The sequence below is a fragment of the Staurois parvus genome, unplaced genomic scaffold, assembly GCF_062004578.1.
Source record: "Staurois parvus isolate SC_StPar_1 unplaced genomic scaffold, SC_StPar_1.0 ptg000449l, whole genome shotgun sequence".
NCBI classification, from domain to species: Eukaryota; Metazoa; Chordata; class Amphibia; order Anura; family Ranidae; genus Staurois; species Staurois parvus.
The window spans coordinates 4,271,645-4,299,378 of NW_028318245.1; the positions used below are offsets into that span (position 1 = coordinate 4,271,645).

Genomic DNA, 27,734 nt, shown 5'->3' on the forward strand with positions numbered 1-27,734 from the left:
CAATTAACCTACCAGCATGTCTTTGTAGTGTGAGAGGAAACTGGAGTACCCAGAGGAAACTCACGCAGGCACAGGGAGAACATGCAAACTCTGAGCAGGCAGGTGGTGCTGTGATTGGGATTTGAACTGACAACGCTAGTGCTGCCAGGTGGAAGTGCTAACCATTGAGCCATTGTGCTGCTAGGGGCTCCCTTATTTTTAAAGGAAGCTTCCAGATTCCAATAAGCTTTTCCCCTCAGACCCCCCACAACCACTGCACGAGGGTTGTGGGGAAGAGGCCCTCATCCTCAACGGAAAAAGGGTTCCCTACCTAACCTAATATGAAAATTGTGTGGCAGTCTGCACTTAGAGGAACTGTTTTCTTCCTGGTTAGAACTTTCCCTTTAATGGCATTACCCACAAACTAGAGATCTTTTCCAATTATATTGAGTGGAACACAGAGACAGGAAAAGCTGATTGTACAGACACAGACAGTCTGAAAACGAAAGTGAAACCAGAAACGGAGGAAGTGATGTCACAGCAGACAGGAAGTGATGTAGGAATATAATAAATTCCGGGTTAGTTGGAAGGAAGTAGAGAAGAGACGTTGTCGTTGGCAGCAGAGGAGGTAATAAGATATTATTTTATATTTATACCCAGTAACCTCTGTGATGTCCATCCTCTTCCTCCATTGTCACTGTGATGTCTGTCCTCTTCCACAGTCATTTCCATCCTCTTCCTCCATAGTCCTTGTGATGTCTATCCTCTTCCTCCACAGTCATTTCCATCCTCTTCCTCCGTAGTCACTGTGATGTCTATCCTCTTCCTCCATGGTCATTTCCATCCTCTTCCTCCATAGTCACTGTGACATCCATCCTCTTCCTCCTTGGTCACTGTGACATCCGTCCTCTTCCTCCATAGTCACTGTGATGTCTGTCCTCTACCTCCATTGTCATGTCTGTCCTCTTTCTCCATAGTCACTGTGATGTCTGTCCTTTTCCTCCATAGTCACTGTGATGTCCCTCCTCTTCCTCCACAGTCATTTCCATCCTCTTTCTCCATATTCACTGTGATGTCCATCCTCTTCCTCCACAGTAATTTCCATCCTCTTTCTTCATAGTCACCATGATGTCTGTCTTCTTCATCCATACTCACTGTGCTGTCCGTCCTCTTACTCCATAGTCAGTGTAATTTCTGTTTTCTTCCTCCATAGTCACTGTGATGTCTGTCCTGTTCCTCCATAGTCACTGTGATGTCTGTCCTGTTCCTCCATAGTCACTGTGATGTCTGTCCTGTTCCTCCATAGTCACTGTCATGTCTTTTATCTTCAGCAGATTATTATTTAAGGTACTTATACAGCACCACCAATATGCACAGCACTTTACATATATATTGTACATTCACATCAGTCCCTGTCCCTCAAGGGGTGTACAATCTAAGGTCCCTAACTCACATTCATACATACACATACTAGGGCCAATTTAGACAGGAGCCAATTCACCTACCAGCATGTCTTTGGAGTGATGGAGGAAACCAGAGTCCCTGGAAGAAACCCACACAGGCACAGGGAGAACATGCAAACTCCAGGCAGGTGATGCTGTGGTTGAGATTTGAACCAACAACCCTAGTACTGCCAACCACTTAGCCAGTGTGCTGTGGACAGACACTCTATATATAACTATATATATTCCTGGCTCTCATCCTACCTGTCACAACGCTCCTTCAGCGTTACCTATAATGCTACCACCTCCCCCTCACTCCCCCTCTCTGTTGGGGTCCCTCAAGGCTTTGTCCTCGGGCCCCTTCTCTTCTCCATCTACACCTCCTCCCTTGGCAAACTGATACACTCTCACTGCTTCAACTACCACCTCTATGCCGATGACACACAAATCTATCTCTCAACCCCCCACCTCACCCCCTCGGTCTCCGCCCGAATCACACACCTACTGAGCAACATATCAGACTGGATGTCGCTCCACTTCCTTAAACTGAACCTCTCCAAAACCGAGTTTCTTGTCTTCCCCCCAGCCCGAACCCCACCCCCCATTGACTTCTCCATCACATCCAACAACGCCACCATCAAACCCGCCCCACAGGCCAGAGTACTTGGTGTCATTCTGGACTCCAACCTGTCCTTCCAGCCCCAAGTCCAATCTTTAACAAACTCGTGCAGACTCCACCTCCGCAACATCGGCAAAATACACACGTTCCTAACCCCAGAAACCACTAAACAGCTCATCCACTCCCTCATCATATCACGACTTGGTTACTGCCACTCCCTCCTTACTGGCCTGCCTCGCCGCTGGCTATCCCCGCTTCAGTCGATCCTGAATACGGCTGCCAGACTCATTCACCTTACCAACCGCTCCGTTTCCGCCACCCCCCTCTGCCAATCCCTCCACTGGCTTCCGATTGCGCAACGGATAAAAGTCAAAATCCTAGCACTGACGTACAAAGCCGTCCACCATACTGCCCCGAACTACATCACTGACCTAATATCCAAGTACCGCCCAGCACGCACACTCCGCTCCTCACAAGACCTCCTTCTCTCTAGTTCCCTGGTCTCCTCCTCCCATGCCCGCCTCCAGGACTTCTACAGGGTGTCACCCATCCTCTGGAATTCTCTGCCCCAACCCATCAGACTATCACCTACTCTCCTCTCCTTTAGGCGCACCCTGAAAACCCACCTCTTCAGGGAAGCCTACCCCACCCCCTGCTAACTTGCCGACCTCCTCCACTCTCCTACCACCCCATCCCCCACAGCTATCTCCTCCTGTGCCACCATCCCCTCCCTCCTAGATTGTAAGCTCGAAAGAGCAGGGCCCTCGATCCCCTCTTGTTTTGCATTGTATTGGTATTGTTCTGTCACATGTTCTGTCCCCCTTTGTAATGTACAGCGCTGAGCGAACTATTGGCGCCTTATAAATACTGTATAATAATATATGGACTTATGATGTCTCCATAAGTAGAGCTTGCACCTACCCTACAGAGGAACTTCAGTCCTCTATCCATTTTCTGCGCCCTCCTCCTCCAGCACCACCTTTAGATGTGCCAAAGGGCTCTACCTAGCGTCGGACCCTGGCAGAGCCCATCGATACATCTGCACGTGTGCAGGATATTTCCCACACATGCAGGAAAGGGGAAGTTTTCAGGCTTCCATGTCACCTGTCTTTCTGTATGCATGCGAAAACATGCGTGTGCAGATGGTTGGGGAAATCTGTGCATGTGCAGATATGCTAGAGGGCTGTAGGGACCCAAAGTCTTGGGGGGGGGGGGGGTGGTACCAGACATCTTTCTTGCCTGAGTGCTGCTTTGCAGAACCAGAGATGTTTATAAAATCAATGCATAAAATACCCAATTGAATTAAAGAGAGGGAAGGGAGAGGGGGAAGGGCATGAAGATTTGGGGTGAAGGTCCCCCTTAATAATATATATCTTTTATAATAAGAAGATAATATAAATTTGGAAGGCACACCATTTTAAAGTTTTGAGTATTGAAGTTTTTTTTATTTTGATCCTGAATACATTCACATTTATTAACACGACACAGTTCTAAACCTCCCTCATTTTTGGATGGGGGGGGGGGTTATAACTGATCTATAATTGTTCATGAGATATAATGATCAGCCGATATATTATCTCTCTACAGAGATCAGAGTCTTGTATGGATCACATGATTTCATCAATGAGGATGCAGGAGGACCCAAGTCACATGATTGAGAAGATATTAAACCTCACCCTGGAGATCATCTACCTGCTGACCGGAGAGGTGAGAAGGATTCTGGGAGGTCACATGACGTCACTCTCATCTCTCTTAATAAAACAGACCTGACCGGAGAGGTGAGGAGGATTCTGGGAGGTCACATGACGTCACTCTTATCTCTATTAATACAACAGACCTGACCGGAGAGGTGAGGAGGATTCTGGGAGGTCTTGTGACATTATAATTGCTTTTTCAATGCAGAGTTTTCCTCCAGTGAAGTCTGGTGACCATCTAACCATCAGAGTGCCTTCACCTCATTCCCTGAAACCCAGGAGATGCAATGACAAGAAGATTCTAGAAGTCACCCAGAAGATCATTGATCTGCTGACAGGAGAGGTGAGCGGTGCCGGGAATTCTGGGACATTCTCCAGTAACAGACAAGGGATGTGTCTGGATGGTGACTATTATTGTGTGTGTCAGGTTCCTATAAGGTGTCAGGATGTCACTGTCTATTTCTCCATGGAGGAGTGGGAGTATTTAGAAGGACACAAGGACCTCTACAAGGACGTCATGATGGACAATCAGCCGCCCCTCACATCACCGGGTAAGAGGAGACTTTATTGGAAAGGAGAGAGCAGTACGGAGGGTCCACCTAGATCCCCCATCATCTGATAAACACATAGAAACAATGGATTCAGTCAGTGTGTGTGTTTCCTACAGATGAATCCAGTCATGGGAACCCACCAGAGAGATGTCCCCGTCCTCTGTATTCCTGGGATTCCACACAGGAAGATCACACTATCCCTCACCATCATCAGGTAGATGGATCCAGTAATGGGAACCCACCAGAGAGATGTCCCCGTCCTCTGTATTCCTGGGATTCCACACAGGATGGTCACACCATCCCCCACCATCATCAGGTAGGTGGCAGTGATTCTGACCTTTTTGAGATTACTTTTATATCTGACTGAAGTTCAAGTTTAATAAATGTTTTCTATTATTTTGGGGTTTAGGGTGAAGAACAAATTTATTTAAAAGTTGAGGTTAAAGAGGAAGAAGAGGAGATGTATGTGGGGAGGGATCAGTCGTCCATGGAGAAGGTTGGGATGATGATGAAAAGTGAACAGGATGACGTTTCTCCACCTATCCACACAGGTAAGTAGCGGACACTATGGAAGAAACGGGTCACAGTCTCATTTTACAGCTGAGTAGAAGGTTCGTAGTTTATGGAAAAATGTTGGTTAATTAGTAGATCTTCCCATCGTCCAATTCCACATCCTCACAGTATACCTCTATCTCCAGGGATGGGAGTCTTAGATTAGTACACAGAAGCCACTTATTAAGTGTTCTTGCATGGCAAGACCACTTACTGTTATCTCACATATATATTCTTATTATTATAGCCAAATTTACCACCCTAACTCCTCCCACAGTTTTTACACTACATAGACAGTAATATACCGAAACGTGCAGATTGTTCCCGATTGGTGTGCTATAACTTTGTGTAATGTTTCACCGAATGGTTCACAAAATATCGGCATTTTTGTGATGAAATTGGTCCCATAGGAATGAATGGTGGAATGTTCAAAACTAGAGTGGGAGATGACAAAAGCTAGAGTGTGAGCTGAAAAATCAGGACACGATTTCTAAACTGCCATCACTCCCTCATTTTCAAGCCCACCTACACATATCTTATATCAAAATGTTCAGCTATCCCTGCCGCCACTAAAAATGTCCACGGCATAGTCCTGATAGTTTTCACAATATGACCATGTGTTTGTAACTCACGCCGCCCATTGACATTCATTGAAACTCCACTCTAGTCCCCTCAAATTTGAAGGGCAATTTCTAAATTGCGACTGTGCCTTCATTTTTAATATTTCAGAGACATACTATGCATCAAAATGTAGGTCTGGGTCTTGTGATTCTCACAATATAAAGCTCTTCGCTGTAGGATTTATAGTTTTTAAAACTACGACCATTTGAAGACGCCAGTGAAGTGAGCAAGTTGGAGCAGTTTGTTTTTAACCGCTCTTCTCTGCCCTATTTGAAATCTAATTTTGAATTTGTGACAGTTTGGCCGGCTTCTGGTTAAAGGTTTGGAAATAAGTTTTCTACAGTAGAGCGTATTTGAGGTGATAATGCTGCTAATGTTTTTATAAATGTATGTTTTAATGTAACTGTGAAGCACTTTAGGCAACAACATTGCAAATAAATGTGCTATATAGATAATTAAAAGTTGAAATGCATTTCTCACTCTATCAAGCTTGCCATGTGCACTTTTTAAATTTGATCAATCAATTGGTTAGTATAATGTTTACTATCTTTACTCACTCCAAACACTCCACACAGTTACTCTGCCCAGTCCAACTTTTTCACAGTTACTCCAGCCACTCCAACCACACAACAGTTACTCAAGCCACCCCACCCAGTTACTTCGCCCACTCCAGTTGTAGACTACTGGTGGAGGCAAGAACACTTCACACAATTTCCCCAGAAATTGTAGCTTTTCTAGTTCATTTCATAATTTCATATCCTGATGGTGGGAAGACAAGAAAAAAAAAATCAGAGCTGGCTCCACCCCTATCTCATGCGCCTCATTTTTATTGAGATTTGGAGGTGGGCTGGACCCCAACCCTTGGCCACTGCCCTAGACTGATTATTGATCTGCTGACAGGAGAGGTGAGCCGTTCCGGGAATTCCAAAGCAAAGCCAAAGTGAGCAAACCGTTGATTTACTTTTTTTTTTATTATTTAATCCCTTGCCTACAGGGCACTTCTACCCCCTTCCTGCCTACAGGACACTTCTACCCCCTTCCTGCCTACAGGGCACTTCTACCCCCTTCCTGCCTACAGGGCACTTCTACCCCCTTCCTGCCTACAGGGCACTTCTATCCCCTTCCTGCCTACCGGACACTTCTACCCCCTTCCTGCCTACAGGACACTTCTACCTCCTTCCTGCCTACAGGGCACTTCTACCCCCTTCCTGCCTACAGGGCACTTCTACCCCCTTCCTGCCTACCGGACACTTCTACCCCCTTCCTGCCTACAGGACACTTCTACCTCCTTCCTGCCTACAGGGCACTTCTACCTCCTTCCTGCCTACAGGACACTTCTACCCCCTTCCTGCCCACCGGGCACTTCTACCCCCTTCCTGCCCACTGGGCACTTCTACCCCCTTCCTGCCCACCGGGCACTTCTACCCCCTTCCTGCCTACAGGGCACTTCTACCCCCTTCCTGCCTACCGGGCACTTCTACCTCCTTCCTGCCTACAGGGCACTTCTACCCCCTTCCTGCCTACCGGGCACTTCTACCCCCTTCCTGCCTACCGGAAACTTCTACCCCCTTCCTGCCTACAGGGCACTTCTACCCCCTTCCTGCCTACCGGGCACTTCTACCCCCTTCCTGCCTACAGGGCACTTCTACCCCCTTCCTGCCTACAGGGCACTTCTACCTCCTTCCTGCCTACCGGGCACTTCTACCCCCTTCCTGCCTACCGGGCACTTCTACCCCCTTCCTGCCTACCGGAAACTTCTACCCCCTTCCTGCCTACAGGGCACTTCTACCCCCTTCCTGCCCATCGGACACTTCTACCCCCTTCCTGCCTACAGGACACTTCTACCTCCTTCCTGCCTACAGGGCACTTCTACCTCCTTCCTGCCTACAGGACACTTCTACCCCCTTCCTGCCCACCGGGCACTTCTACCCCCTTCCTGCCCACCGGGCACTTCTACCCCCTTCCTGCCTACAGGGCACTTCTACCCCCTTCCTGCCTACCGGGCACTTCTACCTCCTTCCTGCCTACAGGGCACTTCTACCCCCTTCCTGCCTACCGGGCACTTCTACCCCCTTCCTGCCTACCGGAAACTTCTACCCCCTTCCTGCCTACAGGGCACTTCTACCCCCTTCCTGCCTACCGGGCACTTCTACCCCCTTCCTGCCTACAGGGCACTTCTACCCCCTTCCTGCCTACAGGGCACTTCTACCTCCTTCCTGCCTACCGGGCACTTCTACCCCCTTCCTGCCTACCGGGCACTTCTACCCCCTTCCTGCCCATCGGACACTTCTACCCCCTTCCTGCCTACCGGGCACTTCTACCCCCTTCCTGCCTACCGGGCACTTCTACCCCCTTCCTGCCTACAGGGCACTTCTACCCCCTTCCTGCCTGCCGGGCACTTCTACCCCCTTCCTGCCTGCCGGGCACTTCTACCCCCTTCCTGCCTGCCGGGCACTTCTACCCCCTTCCTGCCCAGGCCAATTTCCAGCTTTCAGCGCTGTCACACTTTGAATGACAATTGTGCGGTCATGCAACACTGTACCCATATGAAATTTTTATCATTTTTTCGTCACAGAACTTTATTTTGGTGGTATTTAATCACCTCTGGGTTTATTTTTTCTTAAAGAAACCAAAAACCACAGAAAATTTTGAAGAAAAAAAAAGTTTTTTCTTAGTTTTTGTTATAAAAGTTTGTAAATAAGTGATTTTTCTCCTTCACTGATGTGCGGTAATGAGGCTGCAGTGATAGGCAGCACTGATGGACACTGATAGGTGGCACTGATGGGCACTGATAGGCATCACTGATGGGCACTGAAAGACAGCACTCATATATGGCACTGATAGGTGGCACTGACTGGCACTGTTAGGCGGCACTGATAGGCAGCACTGACGGGCACTGATAGGCGGCACTGATGCACACTGATTGGCAGCACTGATTGGCAGCACTGATAGGTGGCACTGATTGGTACTGATGGGCACTGATATGTGGCATTGATTTGCACTGATGGACACTGACAGGTGGCACTGCTGGGGCTACACTGATCATCAGTGCCCTGATGATCAGTGTACATGTCCCCTCCGAGGAATGCCGATTACCGTCTCTCCTCTCCTCTGTCAGCGTGACCGCTCGTGAGGAGAGAAATACTGATAACCAGTATTTCCCTATTTTCACATGATCAGCTGTGATTGGACACAGCTGATCACATGACCGAGCCGACATCTTCGGCTCTTTCCATGATCGGCGATCCGCTGTGTCTGAGGGACACAGCGCACCACCGATCGCCGCGCTGCGTGCTCCCAGAGCCGTGCATGTGCGGTGAGAATGGTACAACATTATATGACGTCCTCCCAGAAAGTGAGAACCACCTTGCCCCGTCTTTGTACTATATGACGGGCGGGAGGCGGTTAAAATGCAGGCGATCCAATGTACTAACAAAACACTGACGCGTTTTGTCCAACGAAGCCTTACTAAAAACTAAACAATCTGCAGATCATATATGGACTCGGTGTGAACACTTTTCTGATCGATTTTGGAGGGAGAACAGGGGCCCAGCTGTGAGATCGACATTTCCACTTATTCCACTGACGGGGGGGAGGAGCCAAATCTCCAGTTATTTGTGAATTCTGACATTTCTTCCATTTCTCTCCATCAGATGGCGCTGATGTCAGTAATTCCTCGGAGAGAAGTCTTCTATTATCTGCTGATTGGAAGTCAGAAGATAATGCCATCACAAAGGATTCTCCAGGAGTGAATCCAAATACACCCAATATCCATCACAGACCTTCCTGTCCGGAGACATCAATGGATCCCTCTGATCAGGGGGAATCTTCTGACCAATCACATACTAGGAGTGCAAATGTCCATTTAGGATCTCACACTGCAGAGAGATCAAGAGATCCATCTAATCCCAAGGAATCTTCCGCACCCCATGAAGGAGCTCACCGATGGGACGATCTAATCTCATGTTCAGTGTGCGGGAAATGTCTCACCGAGAAGGGAGTGCTTATCAAACATCAGAGTGAGCGTCCTTATTCATGTTCAGAGTGCGGGAAATCCTTAATTTGCAAAGAAGCCCTAGTTAGACAACAGAAAATTTTCATAGGTGAGCGTCTCTATTCATGTTCAGAGTGCGGGAAATGTTTCACTCAGAAAGGAGACTTTGTTAGACACCAGAGAATTCATACGGGTGAGCATCCTTATTCATGCTCAGCGTGTGGAAAATCTTTCACGCTGAAAGGAAACCTTATGAAACACCAAAGAAGTCACACAGGTAAGCTTTCTTATTCATCTTCAGAGTGCGGGAAATCTTTCTCTAAGAAGGATAAACTGAATGAACTCTGGAGAAAAAACAAGGGTGTAAATTCTTATTCATGTTCACAGTGCGGGAAATCTTTCAACCTAAAAGGAGACCTTGTTAGACACCAGAGAATTCACACGGGTGAACGTCCTTATTCATGTTCAGAGTGCGGGAAATGTTTCACTCTAAAAGGAAACCTAGTGAAGCACAAGAGAATTCACACGGATGAGCGCCGTGATTCGTGTACTGAGTGCGGGAAATCTTTCTCTAAGAAAGAGAAGCTAGAGGAACACCAGAGAAATTGCAAGGGAGAGCTTCCCTATTCATGTTCAGAGTGTGGGAAATCTTTCACTTGGAAAGGAAAACTTGTGGAACACCAGAGATTTCACCTGGGTGAGCGTCCTTTTTCATGTTCAGAGTGCGGGAAATCTTTCCATAAGAAAGATAACCTTGTTAAGCACCAGAAAATTCACACGGGCGAGCGTCCCTATTCGTGTTCGGAGTGCGGGAAATCTTTTGTTCTGCAGGAAAACCTCATTAAACATCAGAGAATTCACACAGGTGAGCGCCCCTATTCATGTTCAGTGTGCGGGAAATCTTTCATCCATAAGGGAGACCTTGTTAGACACCAGAGAATTCATACAGGTGATCGTCCTTATTCATGTTCAGAGTGTGGGAAATCTTTCACACTAAAAGGAAACCTTACGAAGCACCAGAGAAGTCACATGAGTGAGCAACATTATTCATCTTCAGAGTGCGGGAAATCTTTCTCTAAGAAGGATAACTTAAATGAAAGCCAGAGAAAATACAAGCATGTGCATTCCTATTCATGTTCAGAGTGTGGGAAATTGTTCACTCTAAAAGGAGACCTAATTAGACACCAGAGAATTCACACGGGTGAACGTCCTTATTCGTGTTCAGAGTGCGGGAAATCATTCACCCTAAAAGGAAACCTACTTCATCACATGAGAATCCACACGGGCGAGCGTCGTTATTCATGTACAGAGTGCGGGAAATCCTTCACTCAGAAAGTAAACCTTGTTACACATCAGAGAAGACACCCTGCACAGCGTCCTCAATGTGCTCAGAGTGCGGGAAATGTTTATAAATTAAAGACTTCTGATTAGGCATCAGAGGAAAAGTGTATGCTGATTTGTTTAGACCACTGCTCAGGGGCCAGATGTGGCCCTCTGCTTGCTTTTATCCAGCCTGTGGGGCAATATTGTATCATCTGACACCAACAATGGGGCATAATTCCCCCCACTGACACCAATGAAGGGGTACAGTTCATCCCAATGAAGGGGTACAGTTCATCCCAATGACACCAACAATGGGGCACATTTCCTGCCAGTGATACCAAGAAGGAGACACAGTTCCTCCCAATGACACCAAGGATTTGGCACAGTTCCTGCCAGTGACCCCAACAATGAGGCACGATTCCTCCCAATGACACCAAGGATGGGGCACAGTTCCTGCCAGTGACAACAAGGCACAGTTCCTCCCAATGACACCAACGATGGGGCACAGTTCCTCCCAATGACACCAACGATGGGACACGGTTCCTCTCAATGACACCAACGATGGGACACAGTTCCTCCCAATGACACCAACGACGGGGCACGGTTCCTCCCAATGACACCCAGGATGGGGCACAGTTCCTGCCAGTGACACCAAAATTCAGGCATGAGTCTTTTTGCTCAATGACACCAACGTTGGGGCATGATTTCTCCCACTGACACCAAAGAAGGGGCAATGTTTACTTCCAATGAACGTAGTTCGGCCCCCTTATGTTTGAAGGGCAGGAAACTGGCCCTTTGTTTAGAAATTTTGGAGACCCCTGCCTTTGACAAATGTACGATGTTTTTTTTTTACTGGTGGGACTGTTTAGCCCAAAGGTCAACTGTAAGAAGAAAATATTTCGTTTATAAAGTGATATTAAATTTATAGATATAATTGGAGGGGCCGAGTCTTCTTTTTGTTTCTTGTATTTTTTGGAAACTCCAGTGGTGGGATGTGTCTCCTCCCATGTCACCAACCGCTTTGTGGTGTCCCGATACTTCTATTTTTATTGTGCATACATAACAATACAACACAGAGAGGGGGGAGGAGAGCTGTCAGAGAATGTGGTGTGGATGGTGGGGGGAGGAGAGCTGTCTGAGAATGTGGTGTGGATGGAGGGGGGAGGAGAGCTGTCAGAGAATGTAGTGTGGATGGTGGGGGAGGAGAGCTGTCAGAGAATGTAGTGTGGATGGTGGGGGAGGAGAGCTGTCAGAGAATGTAGTGTGGATGGTGGGGGAGGAGAGCTGTCAGAGAATGTAGTGTGGATGGTGGGGGAGGAGAGCTGTCAGAGAATGTAGTGTGGATGGTGGAGGAGAGATGTCATAGAATGTAGTGTGGATGGTGGGGGGTGGAGAGCTGTCAGAGAATGTAGTGTGGATGGTGGAGAACTGTCAGAGAATGTAGTGTGGATGGGGGGAGGAGAGCTGTCAGAAAATGTAGTGTGGATGGTGGAAGACAGCCCCATCAGTCCCCTAACTCTCAAGGAGCATACAATCTAAGGTCCCTCACCTTCATTGATTCATACATACATATACTAGGGCCATATAACCTACCAGCATGTCTATGGAGGTGGGAGGAAACTGTAGTACTTGGAGGAAACCCACACAGGCACATTATAGAGACTCCAGGCAGGTGATGCTGTGGGTGGGATTTGAACCAATGACCCCAGTACTGCCAGGCAGAAGTGCTAACCATTTAGCCAATGTGCCACCCAATTTTATTTTTTCACCCATTGTGGTGTTCTATAATAATCACATGCTGATAATAGACAGGACTCCCCCTTTAATGACATTACTGCCAAGGTGGAGACCTTTCCAATTTTATTGAGGGGAACAAAGACTATTCAAGGTGAAACATGGAGACTGGAAGAGTGATCAGACAGACACAGGAAGTGATGCCACAACTGGGGAGGAAGTGATGTCATCTTCATACTGGAAGTTATAGGCAGATGGGAAGTTGTGGGTGAGAGGAGAGTTGGAAGGAGTTGAGTGAAGACGCTGGATCCGGCAGCAGAGGAGGTAATATGATATTTTATTGACACGACATAGACACAGTTATAACTCCCCCTCACTTTTGGGCGGAGACATAAAAAAAAAAAATCTGCAAGGTAATTTTATAATAAACAAGTAGGCATCGCATACCAGCACATTATGGAGGATCTACCTCAAAACGAAGCCCTCCGGTAGTGCCTTGCCATGGCTGACAGGGCTTCCATATACACCCGGTCTTCTTTCCGAGTTCGTGAGCCCGCGATGACGTCACCCTCCCGCAAGCGCGTTGCAGTCCCGGGCCACGGCACAGTGCTCTGCACACCCATGCCGTTCCTTCAGGGACGCATGCACTGACTGTCAAAAAGAGCTAATATCTCCTCACCGGTGCACGTTGAGCTTGTTTATTATCAGGGAAAAATATTTTTTTAAAGTGTTTACTTCCACTGAAACCCCTCCCCCTCCAGAGGATTCCCTTCCCTTCCTGACTAGGTCATTCTATGCGTTACGCCGCGGCGTTACTTTAACTGACAATTGCGTGGTCATGGAACGCCGCATCCAAATGAAATTTATGTCCTTTTTTTTTCCCCCACGAATGGAGCTTTCTTTCGGTGGTATTTGATCACCTGTGCGATTTTTAGTTTTTTGCTCTATTAAAAATTTTTAAAAAAGCGACAATTTTGAGAAAACAATATTTTTTACTTTTTGCTATTCAACATATCCAGCAAAAAAATTTAAAAATCATATTTTGTCATAAATTTCTGCCAAAATGTCTTCTGCTACATGTCTTTGCTAAAAAATAATCCCAATATGTGTAAATTAATTGGTTTATGTGATAAGTTATAGCGTCTACAAATGGCGGTATAGATACTGGGATTTTTATTTTTACTAGTAATGGCGCGATCAGCGACTTATTGCAGGACTGCGGCAGGCATTCTGACACTGGGGGGGGACTGACTTGGTGTCACTGACATCCCCAGTGACACCAATACAGTGATCAGTGCTAAAAAAAAAAGAGCATTGACACTGTATTAATGGCACTGGGCAGGAAGGGGTTAACACGAGGGCCGATCAAAGGGTTAACTGTGCTGTGTTTGTGCTTCATTGTAAGCACACTGCTTTGCATGGCTGTGCTGTGCACAGCCATGCAAAGCAGTGTGCAGGAGCTGACAGGGAGGAGAACTGTTTTGTTTACAAACAGTTCTCGTCGGAGATGCTCGGCAGTCTCCGGGTGCCAGTGAATAATCACTGGCTGGGAACCGGTGATTGACAGCCGCAGCTGCGAATGGCGGCGCAGGTAATGCGTGTGTGCTTAGCTTGAGTTCTACTTTAAACCTCGCTTTGGAGATCACCCACCTGCTGACCGGAGAGGTGAGGAGGATTCTGGGAGGTCACATGACATTATTGTTGCTCTTTTAATGCAGAGTTTTCCATCCATGATATATGGTGACCATTTAACCATTACAGTTCCTCCACTTCATTCCCTGAAGCTCAAGAGAAACAATGACAAGAAGATTCTAGAAGTCACCCAGAAGATCATTGATCTGCTGACAGGAGAGGTGAGCGGTGCCGGGAATTCTGGGACATTCTCCAGTAACAGACAAGGGATGTGTCTGGATGGTGACTGTATCATTGTGTGTGTCAGGTTCCTATAAGGTGTCAGGGTGTCACTGTCTATTTCTCCATGGAGGAGTGGGAGTATTTAGGACACAAGGATCTCTACAAGGACGTCATGATGGACAATCAGCCGCCCCTCACATCACCGGGTAAGAGGAGACTTTATTGTAAAGGAGAGAGCAGTACGGAGGGTCCACCTAGATCCCCCATCATCTGATAAACACATAGAAACAATGGATTCAGTCAGTGTGTGTGTTTCCTACAGATGGATCCAGTCATGGGAACCCACCAGAGAGATGTCCCCGTCCTCTGTATTCCCGGGATTCCACACAGGAAGGTCACACCATCCCTCACCATCATCAGGTAGATGGATCCAGTAATGGGAACCCACCAGAGAGATGTCCCCGTCCTCTGTATTCTCAGAATTCCACACAGGAAGATCACACCATCCCACAGCATCATCAGGTAGATGGATCCAGTAATGGGAACCCACCAGAGAGATATTCCCGGGATTCCACACAGGAAAGTCACACCATCCCCCACCATCATCAAGTAGGTGGGACTGAGCTACTAGAACTTAAAAGGAATTCAGCCTGGACTAGACTTGGGATTCTTCTATGTAATCTCTTGTTCCTTTTTATAAATATGTTCTATCATCTTTGGGGTTTAGAGTGAAGAACTGAAAGACATCAAAGCTGAGATTAAAGAAGAAGAAGAAGAGATGTCGATAAGTGGAGCTCAGCAGTCTATGGAGGAGGGTGGTCCTCTGTATTCCTGGGATTCCACACAGGAAGGTCACACCATCCCCCATCATCATCAGGTAGGTGGGACTGAGCAACTAGAATACAAACAGAATTCTAAGCTATGAGACGATATTCATCTATGTAATCTCTTGTTCCTTTTTACAAATCTATTCTATCATCTTTGGGGTTTAGGGTGATGAACTGATAGACATCAAAGCTGAAATTAAAGAGGAAGAGACTTTGATGAGTGGAGGTCAGCAGTCTATGGAGGAGGGCGGTCCCCTGTATTTCCGGGATTCCACAGAGGAAGATCACACCATCCCTCACCATGATCAGGTAAATGGATCCAGTAATGGGAACCCACCAGAGAGATGTCCCCGTCCTCTGTATTCCCGGGATTCCACACAGGAAGGTCACACCATCCTTCACCATCATCAGGTAGATGGATCCAGTAATGGGAACCCACCAGAGAGATGTCCCCGTCCTCTATATTCCCAGGTTTCCACACAGGAAGGTCACACCATCCTCAGGTTGATGGATCCAGTAATGGGAACCCACCTTACTTTTAAATCTGAATTGCAGCCCTTGCTCCCTGCACCCCTATCACCATTTTTTTTTTAAATAAGTAGATGTTCCTTTGTTCTGTGGGTGATAAGTCCAGTCATGTGTCATCATGGGTCCTCTTCCTTCTTGTGTCCCTTCAATGGGGAATGCATGCTGAATGACATGGTGCTGCTTCTTTGGTCCTGTAAGTTCATTTTGATGTGATGATCTGCCCCTTGTAGGGGGTGGGGGGAGGGGCACTGGCTTCCATGGTTTAGAGGAAATGGGCAATAGACCTGATTTATCTCTGCCTCAGTTAGTAACACCCACCAGTCTTGTCCCTCCCCCAGCTCTTAGGCACAGGTACTGCAAGAACCTGATACCAGGTCATATTCAGGTACTTATAATGCCTAAATTTAAAAAATTAAAACACGTTTGATGAAATATTAATGAACTGCAGAACTGCATTCATTTGTGTCTTTTATATCTGACTGAAGTTTAACTTTCATGAATGTTTTCTATTATTTTGGGGTTTAGGATGAAGAACGGATTAATATAAAAGCTGAGGTTAAAGATGAAGAAGAGGAGACGTATGTGGGGGGGGATCGGCTGTCCATAGAGGAGGTTGGGATGATTATGAAGAGTGAACAGGAAGAAATGTCTGCACCTATGAACACAAGTAAGTAACAGACACTGAATCTGGGGAAGAAAATGCAACATTTTGTGAACCCTTTAGGGTACAGAATGAAATGTGATAAGGAAGGAGGAGCAGCCAGTTCACGAGAGGGAACCTTCTGTTGCTAGGGGTAACTTGGCACTTGGCAAACCTTTCTGAGAGTCTGTGTCCCTAACTTAGGGTCTGCTGCAGAACAGATCCCTCCTATGAACCATGCATGGAACCATGGTGTGCATGTCCTCCCATGGTAGTTTCCCCTTTTTACCTTTCTTAGAGTCTGGGTCCCTAACTTAGGGTCTGCTGCAGAACAGATTCCTCTTATGAACCATGCCTGGAACCATGGTGTACAAGTCCTCCCATGGTGGTTTCCCCTTTTTTGCCATTGGGGTGGATGTGGCGAAGGGTACAGTGCCATGTTGTGAAGATCTGGTGGAGGGCAATCAGGCCTCAGCTCTATTCCCCTCAAGAGGTCTCTGTAGTCAGTGTCGGGACAGGTGTCACTGGTAGACTTGATCCTCCTGGTGTGGGGACTGGTGAAATAAGTTGGCCTCCAGCCATGAGGTGGCACTAACCCATACGTGCCATACGCGGCCTTCGATACAGTTGACCACCCCCTCCTCCTTAATAAACTACACTCCCTCGGCATTAGAGACTCCGCTCTCTCCTGGCTCTCCTCCTATCTATCCCAACGCTTCTTCAGCATTACCTATAACGCTTCCACCTCCCCCTCTCTCCCCCTCTCTGTTAGGGTTTCGCAAGGCTCTGTCCTCGGAACCCTTCTCTTCTCCATCTACACCTCCTCCCTCGGCAAACTGATACACTCCCACGGCTTCAACTATCACCTCTACGCCGATGACACACAAATTTACCTCTCCACCCCTCGCCTCACCCCTTCAGTCTCCGCCCGTATCACCCACCTACTGAGCGACATATCAGACTGGATGTTGCTCCATTTCCTCAAATTGAACCTTTTCAAAACTGAGCTCCTGATTTCTCCCCCAGCCCGCGCCCCCCCCACCCGACTTCTCCATCACGACCAACAACGCCACCAGCAGTCCCATCCCGCAAGCCAAAGTCCTAAGTGTCACTCTAGACTCAAACCTGTCCTTCCAACTCCATGTCCAATTGTTGGCAAGCTCATGCAGGCTCCACCTCCGCAACATCTCCAAAATACGTCCGTTCCTAACCCCAGACACTACTAAACAACTCGTTCACTCCCTCATTATCTCACGTCTGGACTACTGCAACTCCCTCCTCACTGGCCTACCTCATCACAGACTATCCCCGCTTCAGTCAATCCTGAACTCAGCGGCCAGACTCATCCAACTTATCAACCGCTCCACTTCTACCACCCCCCTCTGTCATCCCCTCCACTGGCTCCCGATTGCCCAACGCATTAAATTCAAACTACTAACACAGACATACAAAGCCATTCATAATGCTGCCCCAAACTACCTCACCGACCTGATACCCAAATACCACCCAACCCGCTCCTCACAAGACCTCCTACTCTCTAGCTCCCTGGTCTCCACCTCCCACGTCTGGCTGCAGGACTTCTTCAGGACTTCCCCCATCCTCCGGAACTCACTACCCCAATCCATCAGACTGTCACCTACCCTCCTCACCTTTAGGCGCACCCTGAAAACCCATCTCTTCAGGGAAGCCTACACCTAACAGCCGATCTCCTCCACTCCTCCTACAACTCCATCCCCCACAGCCACTTCCTCCTGTACCACTATCTCCTCCCTCCTAGATTGTAAGCTCGAAAGAGCAGGGCCCTTGACCCCCTTGTGTTTTGTTTTGTTACTGTATTGTCTCATGTTCTGTCCCCCACTGTAATGTACAGCGCTGAGCAAACCTTTCTGGCGCTATATAAATACTGTATAATAATAATAAATGTATCCGCATGCAGTTCCCCCATGCTGCCTACAGTCCGACTCTACATACTCACATAATATACCATAATATTGGCCAGGGCTGTATACAAGAGAGTTGTACGGCTCAGTTTTTGTGTTTTCCCGCTCAGAGGAGACACAACCCTTGGCACCTGGTGGTAGGGGGTCAGTTCAGGATTCTTGTCTCTAGTCCTCCACCCACCCCTCTTTTTTTAGTCTTACCTCACTCCCTTGAAGGTAGGACTCTTGCCCTTGTTTGCCCACCTATGTACTCCCATCTTCTTTATAGGCATGAAGAGGCCTTCCTATACAGTACTGGGTAGGGAGTTATCCCCTTGGTGGACCAGCCTGGGCCGATGTGCTTCCCTTCTGGTAGCAGTAAGGGTCGGTTCCTGCTGGGTTTGGTTCGCTAGACTGGAATGCACCAGTTGTAACGGCACTGGTTGTGGGGCTATAATAGCACAGAGGGATGTGGGCAGGGCCTGCTGGTGCTTCTTCTGGCTGAACCTCATGGAGAACCTCCTGGAGAAGGTGGCGTGAAGGCCAGAAGAGAGTTTTAGGAACTTTCCTCTGGCATATCCCGTAACGCTCAACACAGGGGCAGACAGAACCCCGGGTGGTGACCGGCACCAGCCCAGGGGCAGACTGACCATTTGGAAGACTGCTCGAGGGCCCGGGGTCAGTAGGGGGCCCCATGAGATGCCCCTGGTACCTTTTTTCATAGGCTTTTTTGAGTTTGGGCAAGGACACAGGGGCCCCATGATCCCCTATTGCCCGGGGGCCCCATGAGTTGTCAGTCCGCCCCTGCACCAGCCGTACATGGCTTGTAGTCAGGGCCGGTGCTGGACTATATTGCGCTCTAGGCAAGACCAGCTACTTGCACCCCTCCCCAAGAAATGTTTTTTTTTTTTTAAACTGCAGAAAATATTAAATCGACAAAACACGAAATGTCTAAATTTCTTTTAATTAGCAAAAATAAGTGCCATAAGATGCCACCAGCACCGATATTAAAGACAAAATCAGTGTCACGGACAGACTGTATCTGTGGCTGGCACTGGCAGGGTGACAGTTGCAGTGAGTGGAAGATGATGGATCCACACTCTGACAGATCCTGGGCTGTGGGGGGAGATTCCTCAGGCAATGGGGGGAGGTAAAACACTGTGACATAAGGCAGCTGAACTGAGCGATCCCACACAGTGACAGATCCGATACAACACACCGCCACCAACACTGACACAGATCAGCAGGCACTAGAAGAGCAGGCTGTGGGATCTGATGATGTCATCACTCACTGACACATTGCACATGTGATGGATGGCCGGCCAGCTGGGTCACACTCACACAGACACGAGACATCAGGAGTCAGACATTACCGTCCTCCGCAGGAGCAGCTCCCCCTCTGCTGATGAATAGGAAAAGAAGGGCTGGAACTCTACAGTGATCAGCAGTCACCAGTTGGCCAGCCTGCAGTAAAGGACTGAGTCCGAGAGGAACACTGGAAGGATCGCAAACTCAGCTGCTACACTGGCCCCAGTCACTGGGCATCTTTTTCTCTCCTTTCTTCTTCCCCTCTGCTGCCCCTCAGCTGAAGGATCATTCATGACACGCTGAAGTTCCACACAGAGAGAGTGCCAAACTGTGCTGCGCCCAAGCACCCGTAGCTGGCAGTGCGCCGTAGGCGGCCACCTAATTTGCCCTGCTTGTAGTCAGCATCTTGCTTCCCTGATACCTATTCATGTAGTCACAGTGTATGGTTACTACATTTACTACCCGGGTGTCTCCGAATTTCCAAATAGACATAGTAATGAATCCGAAAACGTTACAACGAAATTAACGCCTTGATGCCAACCGTACACAAATATGCGGCCTTCCTGCGGCTGGGCCTTGACGCCGAGCGGCCGCATATTTGCATGCCATTTGAAAACACATATGTGCTGAGAGCGCTCACCCTGCGCACTCCCAGCACATACAGTGGGGATCGAAAGTTTGGGCACCCCAGCTAAAAATTGTATTAATGTGCATAAAGAAGCCAAGGAAAGATGGAAAAATCTCCAAAAGGCATCAAATTACAGATTAGACATTCTTATAATATGTCAACAAAAGTTAGATTTTATTTCCATCATTTACACTTTCAAAATAACAGAAACAAAAAAATGGCGTCTGCAAAAGTTTGGGCATCCTGCAGAATTTATAGCATGCACTGCCCCCTTTGCAAAGCTGAGACCTGCCAGTGTCATGGATTGTTCTCAATCATCGTCTGGGAAGACCAGGTGATGTCAATCTCAAAGGTTTTAAATGCCCAGACTCATCTGACCTTGCCCCAACAATCGGCACCATGGGTTCTTCTAAGCAGTTGTCTAGAAAACTGAAACTGAAAATAGTTGACGCTCACAAAGCTGGAGAAGGCTATAAGAAGATAGCAAAGCGTTTTCAGATGTCAATATCCTCTGTTCGGAATGTAATTAAGAAATGGCAGTCATCAGGAACAGTGGAAGTTAAAGCAAGATCTGGAAGACCAAGAAAAATATCAGACAGAACAGCTCGCAGGATTGTGAGAAAAACAATTCAAAACCCACGTTTGACTGCACGATCCCTCCAGAAAGATCTGGCAGACACTGGAGTTGTGGTACACTATTCCACTATAAAGAGATACTTGTACAAATATGGTCTTCATGGAAGAGTCATCAGAAGAAAACCTCTTCTACGTCCTCACCACAAAAATCATCGTTTGAACTTTGCAAATGAACATATAGACAAGCCTGATGCATTTTGGAAACAAGTTCTGTGGACCGATGAGGTTAAAATTGAACTTTTTGGCCGGAATGAGCAAAGGTACGTTTGGAGAAGAAGGGGCACAGAATTTAATGAAAAGAACCTCTGTCCAACTGTTAAGCATGGGGTTGGATCAATCATGCTTTGGGGTTGTGTTGCAGCCAGTGGCACAGGGAACATCTCATGAGTAGAAGAAAAAATGGATTCAATAAAATTTCAGCAAATTTTGGATGGTAACTTGATGCCATCTGTGAAAAAGCTGAAGTTAAAGAGAGGATGGCTTCTACAAATGGATAATGATCCTTAACACACCTCGCAATCCACGGGGGATTACATCAAGAGGCGTAAACTGAAGGTTTTGCCATGGCCTTCACAATCTCCTGACCTCAACATAATTGAAAATCTATGGATAGACCTTAAAAGAGCAGTGCGTGACAGACAGCCGAGAAATCTCAAAGAACTGGAAGACTTTTGTAAGGAAGAATGGGCAAAGATACCTCAAACAAGAATTGAAAGACTCTTGGCTGGCTACAAAAAGCATTTACAAGCTGTGATACTTGCCAAAGGGGGCAGTACAAGATATTAACTCTGCAGGGTGCCCAAACTTTTGCAGATGCCATTTTTTTGTTTTCTGTTATTTTGAAAGTGTAAATGATGGAAATAAAATCTAACTTTTGTTGACATATTATAAGAATGTCTAATCTGTAATTTGATGCCTTTTGGAGACTTTTCCATCTTTCCTTGGCTTCTTTATGCACATTAATACAAATTTTTAGCTGGGGTGCCCAAACTTTCGATCCCCACTTATGTCGGGGTCTCACGGAAAGGTCCCGATCTCCCCTTTCGATCGGGACCTTTTCCGATCATGTGACTGCCGTAACAGCGAATCACGGCGGTCACATGACCCTAACACCCCGCCCCACCTCCGGGCGTCTGAAACCCCTTAAGGGCCGGAAGAGGTTAAAGAACGCATTATATTAATTTTGATGATCTCACATGACGCAATAGTAGTTCGGGCCCATGGGGAAATGAATTCCATTTTCATATTCCTTCCATAATTCAGATAACAGATGGATCTGAATTTCATTCCATTTGTTTCATTCGGATGCACATAACGCCAGTCGAATGTCCATTCAGCTCATGACGTTTTTCTTGGAAAAATATTGAATCCGTCTGGTTTGATATAATATCTCATATATAGCGATCTTAAGGAAAAAAGGGCCGAATTTTTCATATCCACCTGGAGCAACGAATATACAAAACGAATTCTGAAAACAACTCAGGTGTCGGTCCTGTCCACAGCAGAAGCTCTGGAAGATCTGGCATTTCTGTCAGTACTCTGCATGGCCGCAGAAGGACACATCAGCCTCAGTTTGTTGCCAGACGGCCTTTATAAGGAGGCTCATCACTTCCTCAAGTTGCTGGATGATCTCTAGCTCCCTGTGCCCTGTTCCTGTGACTTTGACCCGTGATTTCCTATTACCGACTCGGCTTGCTCCTGGACCTGTCTACTCTGTCTTACCCCTGATCTGACCTCTGCTTGGCTTACGGATACTCTCTCTCTCGCTCCTCTGTGTATGACCTCGGCTATCCCATCTGACTACGTCTGCTTTGATTCCCACCTGGTACCTGACCTTGGCTTGAACCTACTACCCAGTGAACATCTAAATCCCAGAAGTGCTTACATACCATGCACAGGCGCCACCTGTCTGCAGACCTATCTCTGTGCACCAGCTGGGCTTCTGAGTGGACCACCAACCAGCACTCCTACAGGCGACCTGTGCAACTTTGGGCCTGACTTCTGCTGTCCCACTCTCAGGGGAGTCCGGAACGTAGCCGCAAGGGAAACCCTCTCTCCATTGGCCTCCATCACCAGGTACGTGATATCAGGACAACATGACGAAACAAAGTCCTTCGATGAACGTATGCATCTGAAACACAATGAAAATTTCTGGTGTGCACATGTCTAAGGGCTTCACCTGTCTTGGTGGACCCTTCTGTAGCAAACCTGCGCATCAGAGATGGACGCAGATTCCCCCTTTTATTAAAAGTATTCATTTATTCTTTATTCTCCTTCCCCCTCCCTTTCTGAGAGGCACAGTGACAGATGTGTGTGTTAAAAGTGTCACAGGCCAGATCCCAGCAGGGAGCCACGTGGTGCCGCTCTGCCAGAGAATATGTGTAATTTCTCACCTCATAACCAAGATAAGGCAGCTTTTCCCAGGAATTGAAAGAGATTGTAACCTCATAAAACCTAGCAGCGTAGGTGACAGAATTAAATGAACATTCCTCAAGTCAGTTTTTCCCTTATGTTTCATATCTTGAAATATAGAAGACTTACATAAAAACCGGGCACCTCGTCAGATGGCCAATGTGCAGACGGACATTCTGATAGGTCTCTCCATTCATTTTGCATGCTCAGGGAAGCAGAAACATAGATCTTGTGAACCGTGCGGCCTATAATTTCATAATTCATATCTAAATAACCCCTACAGACTTGCCTGTGTAATAATATACCCGCGAGGGGACTATCGCTCGTGCAGCTGGAAAGTTATAGGCCAGAATATGGATTATGAAAGATGTTGGTTCTAATTCAGAGTTCCGCCCGACGACCCCTCCCTAAACAGAGTATTGGTCAGTTACTCAGAGCCACCCCCCTGCTGGGGGACTTTAAAACACAGGCTAGCAGGCCTAAAAAGGGAAGTTGAAGACATCTCCCATTTGTAACATCAATACCACCTGGGGAGACCCTTGCGCTCTGCAACTTGGATCTGCTTACATCAAAGGCTTAAATGGCAAGTAACTTAACCCTTTAACTTCTCCCTGTTATCTCTTTGCTGTGCTATGGTTCTTTGTGTGTATAAATATATATATCTTAGTTACATCTTTTTCTGTAAATATTTTATTGCACCTGTTTGACTCTTTTAGTAATAAATCTTTCTTTCTGAAAGTGTTAGACTGTTTCTAAAGTGCTTAATTGCAATTTACAAATTCCTGCCTCTAAAGAGATGCTACTGTGTTTGTCTAATCCTCTGCACAATCGGCCTGCGGTGACCGTATTGGACAGACTACTTTTCAACCATTATAGTGCATATTTGATAAAGAAAGTTTCCTCTTTCTCTGTACAAAAAAAGGGGTGGTGGCAGTGTGTAAGGGTCAGTTGCATAATTAACCTGACCCAGCAACAAGCGCATCCAGGCTGCAGGCACAGATTGAAATCCATTAGCTGGAAAATCGCTATGTAGGGTGCAGCTGGGTGTGGCATTGTTACGGACGTCACATCGCGGTCTGGATCGGCCAGTCCTTCGGTCACGAGTTTGGTTAGAAGGTCTGGGGTCTGACGCAGCGATCGTGACACCTTCGGTTACACCAATGTGGATGGATTACTTCCATTGTTGTATTTGAAGGCATTGACCGACCAACCTGTAAGTATGCAGATGTGTGCAGGACTCAATCGGGACCTGAAGTCCTGGAGAGAATCCTTGCCTCGGCAAAAAATGTAGAAGTGAAAAAACTCTTTAAAAAAAGAAGTCCACGTTAGGACACTAGCAAAAAATGAAGAGCGGGGTAAGATTATAGGGAAAATAGCCAGGGGGCATGTCCTAAAAAGCTTGCCAGTGTCCAGTCACCTGAATAGACCAGCCCATAGCCCAGGATCTATGAAGTCTATGGATTTTGTTCATCATCACGCTATCAACACAGTTGCTTCTTGAATATATTTTGTATGTGTGATGCTTCAATGAAGCTTTTGTGGAAAGAAAATCTATGAAAGCCTGACAAAAAAAACGAATGCAGCCGTCTCATCTAAGAATTGGTAAGCTACAATATAATAAATGCTTGCTTTTGAGTTTTTACCATTTTTAAGGTCTCGATCACAGGGGAAGCTGGGGGGTGGATATAGGTGGTTGAGCTGTGAGTCCCCCCCCTTCTTTCCCCAATCACACGCCTAAAAGATTGGGAGCAGGACATTATATTGAGGAAAAGAGCTGGACCTTTCATAACGTCATGTTCCCAACAAATGAGGAACAGATACTGGACACCATATGGAAGGTCCATCTCCATTCTTCAATATAACGTCATGTTCCCTACAAATGAGGAGGAGATACTGTACACCATATGAAAGGTCCATCTCCATTCCTCAATATAACGTCACGTTCCCAACAAATGAGGAGGAGATACTGTACACCATATGAAAGGTCCATCTCCATTCCTCAATATAACGTCATGTTCCCAACAAATGAGGAGATACTGGACACTATATGAAAGGTCCATCTCCATTCCTCAATACAACGTCATGTTCCCAACAAATGAGGAGATACTGGACACCATATGGAAGGTCCATCTCCATTTCTCAATATAACGTCGTGTTCCCAACCAATGAGGAGGAGATACTGGACACCATATGAAAGGTCCATCTCCATTCCCCAATATAACGTCATGTTCCCAACAAATGAGGAGGAGATACTGGACACCATATGAAAGGTCCATCTCCATTCCTCAATATAACGTCATGTTCCCAACAAATGAGGAGGAGATACTGGACACCATATGAAAGGTCCATCTCCATTCCTCAATATAACGTCCTGTTCCCAACAAATGAGGAGGAGATAGTGGACACCATATGAAAGGTCCATCTCCATTCCTCAATATAACGTCATGTTCCCAACAAATGAGGAGGAGATACTGGACACCATATGAAAGGTCCATCTCCATTCCTCAATATAACGTCCTGTTCCCAACAAATGAGGAGGAGATACTGGACACCATATGAAAGGTCCATCTCCATTCCCCAATATAACGTCATGTTCCCAACAAATGAGGAGGAGATACTGGACACCATATGAAAGGTCCATCTCCATTCCTCAATATAACGTCATGTTCCCAACAAATGAGGAGGAGATACTGGACACCATATGAAAGGTCCATCTCCATTCCTCAATATAACGTCCTGTTCCCAACAAATGAGGAGGAGATACTGGACACCATATGAAAGGTCCATCTCCATTCCCCAATATAACGTCATGTTCCCAACAAATGAGGAGGAGATACTGGACACCATATGAAAGGTCCATCTCCATTCCCCAGTATAACGTCATGTTCCCAACAAATGAGGATGTCAGGAATGGACTGGCCAGCAATAGTGGGACTCACCTGCCTTATGAGCTGCAGTACCAGGGCTGGCCAGCGAGTGCTCCCAGCAATCAGAGACTCAACCTTGCAGCCAGTCAAACACCTGGAACTAATTATACTGGTGTATTTAAGGGACATTCAGACCTGCAGACTCGGCCTTGGTGTTGTGTTATCCTGGGCCCTGTTTCCTGTTCCTGTTCCTATCCTTGTTCCTGTTCCTGTCTGATTCTCTGCTGACCCTGCTCTGATCCCTGGCTTGTCTGACCATTCTCCTGCTCCTGATCCCTGGCTTGTCTGACCATTCTCCTCTGCCTGACCCTCTGTACCACGCTGCCCGCTACCTGCTGAACCTGGCTTGTGACCCCGACCATTCTCCGCTTGCTTCCCCTGTACCTACCTGCCCGATTGATATTGACCCGGCCTGCCTGACGACGCTTGCATTGTATGTACTGTTATCTGTGGGTGGTTGGTTTGGTTTGTTTGCACTGTGTTATGTTTTAGTATTGCACTGCGTTTATGTTTGTATTGTTAGTGTTAATAAATTACATTGTTTATAACATATCTGAAGTCTGCGTTTCCCTGCGTCAGTCACATACCTCTGGTCACACCCGGGAGCCCTGACATTACACCAAGGCCAATCCTGACCAGAAGTGGCTGCACAGGGAAGCCATCTTGGCTTGTTGATGGGAAGGATGGATCTTGATGAGGTTGTGTATTTATATCTGCTAGTGTTTGATGACAGAGAGTATGCTTATCAAACTCTGAAGGAGTATCCCCGGGATCAACTACTAGAATGTATACGGCTCGCTCATGTTCTAGTAGATCAGGGCACAGAATTCTCTGAGGTGCAGCCATTGATTCAGGTTTGTGCGGAGTTGGTTTCATCTGGTACCCCTGAATGCAGGGATGAATTTTTGCCGCCATTTAGTGCCGACCAGGTAGAGTCCCTGGTATGGTTATTAGAGGATGATGTGGATTGCTTCTTGGAGCATTATGCTGCATGTTCACCACAGACACTAAGAGATTGTATAAACGCAGTGCAGTCTTTAGTCAGACAGGCTTTGTGTAAGCTCAGCTTTGTTCAACCCATACTGCAGACATGGACAGATTTGTTACACCCAGCCTCAGTCAGCTTACAAAAACCCAGTCCTGCTTCTAATCTATTTCCTTAAAGCTCTATTCCTGCATTCCCAACAGCTCCTCCTGCCCTGCTATCTACCGCATGTCAGTACCCTGTTCCCACTCGCTGCACCTATCCTGCCTTTAACCCTGTAAAGAAGTCCTCTGTAGCAACTGCTCCCTCCTCTGTTCCATCCTCCAGCTCTTCTCTGTCTCCAGCTGCTCCATTCGTTTGCAGACCTGCGTTTACTTGCAGTGCTCCAGTAGTTAAAACCAGAAAAAAGCAAAAATTCTTTCCAACCAATACCATCCTGCCAGTATCCAAACCGGTGAACCTGCCTTCCATGGTTCAGCCTGAAGCCTCTACTCAGCCTGATGCCTGTACTCGGCCTGATGCCTCTACTCAGCCTGATGCCTGTACTCAGCCTGATGCCTG

General features: G+C 47.1%; 2 protein-coding genes across 2 annotated transcripts in view; both read left to right on the forward strand.

The window, feature by feature from the left end:
- Positions 1-551: 551 nt before the first annotated feature.
- On the forward strand, positions 552-11,709 carry LOC149453387 (uncharacterized). Its single transcript, XM_089688634.1, has 7 exons — positions 552-607; positions 3,628-3,747; positions 3,943-4,077; positions 4,162-4,320; positions 4,407-4,601; positions 4,695-4,836; positions 9,112-11,709. Exons 2-7 carry the CDS (start codon positions 3,643-3,645, stop codon positions 10,881-10,883), a joined length of 2,508 nt encoding a protein of 835 aa, XP_089544760.1. The 5' UTR covers positions 552-607; positions 3,628-3,642; the 3' UTR covers positions 10,884-11,709.
- Positions 11,710-12,144: 435 nt separating this feature from the next.
- LOC149453388 (uncharacterized) overlaps positions 12,145-27,734 on the forward strand; it is a 44,330-nt gene continuing 28,740 nt past the window's right edge. Inside the window, exons 1-6 of the mRNA XM_089688635.1 lie at positions 12,145-14,362; positions 14,449-14,569; positions 14,686-14,972; positions 15,091-15,240; positions 15,356-15,499; positions 16,244-16,385. Of these exons, the coding sequence (XP_089544761.1) occupies positions 14,222-14,362; positions 14,449-14,569; positions 14,686-14,972; positions 15,091-15,240; positions 15,356-15,499; positions 16,244-16,385 (985 nt within the window). The 5' untranslated portion in view covers positions 12,145-14,221. The remainder of the gene's footprint in view (positions 14,363-14,448; positions 14,570-14,685; positions 14,973-15,090; positions 15,241-15,355; positions 15,500-16,243; positions 16,386-27,734) is intronic.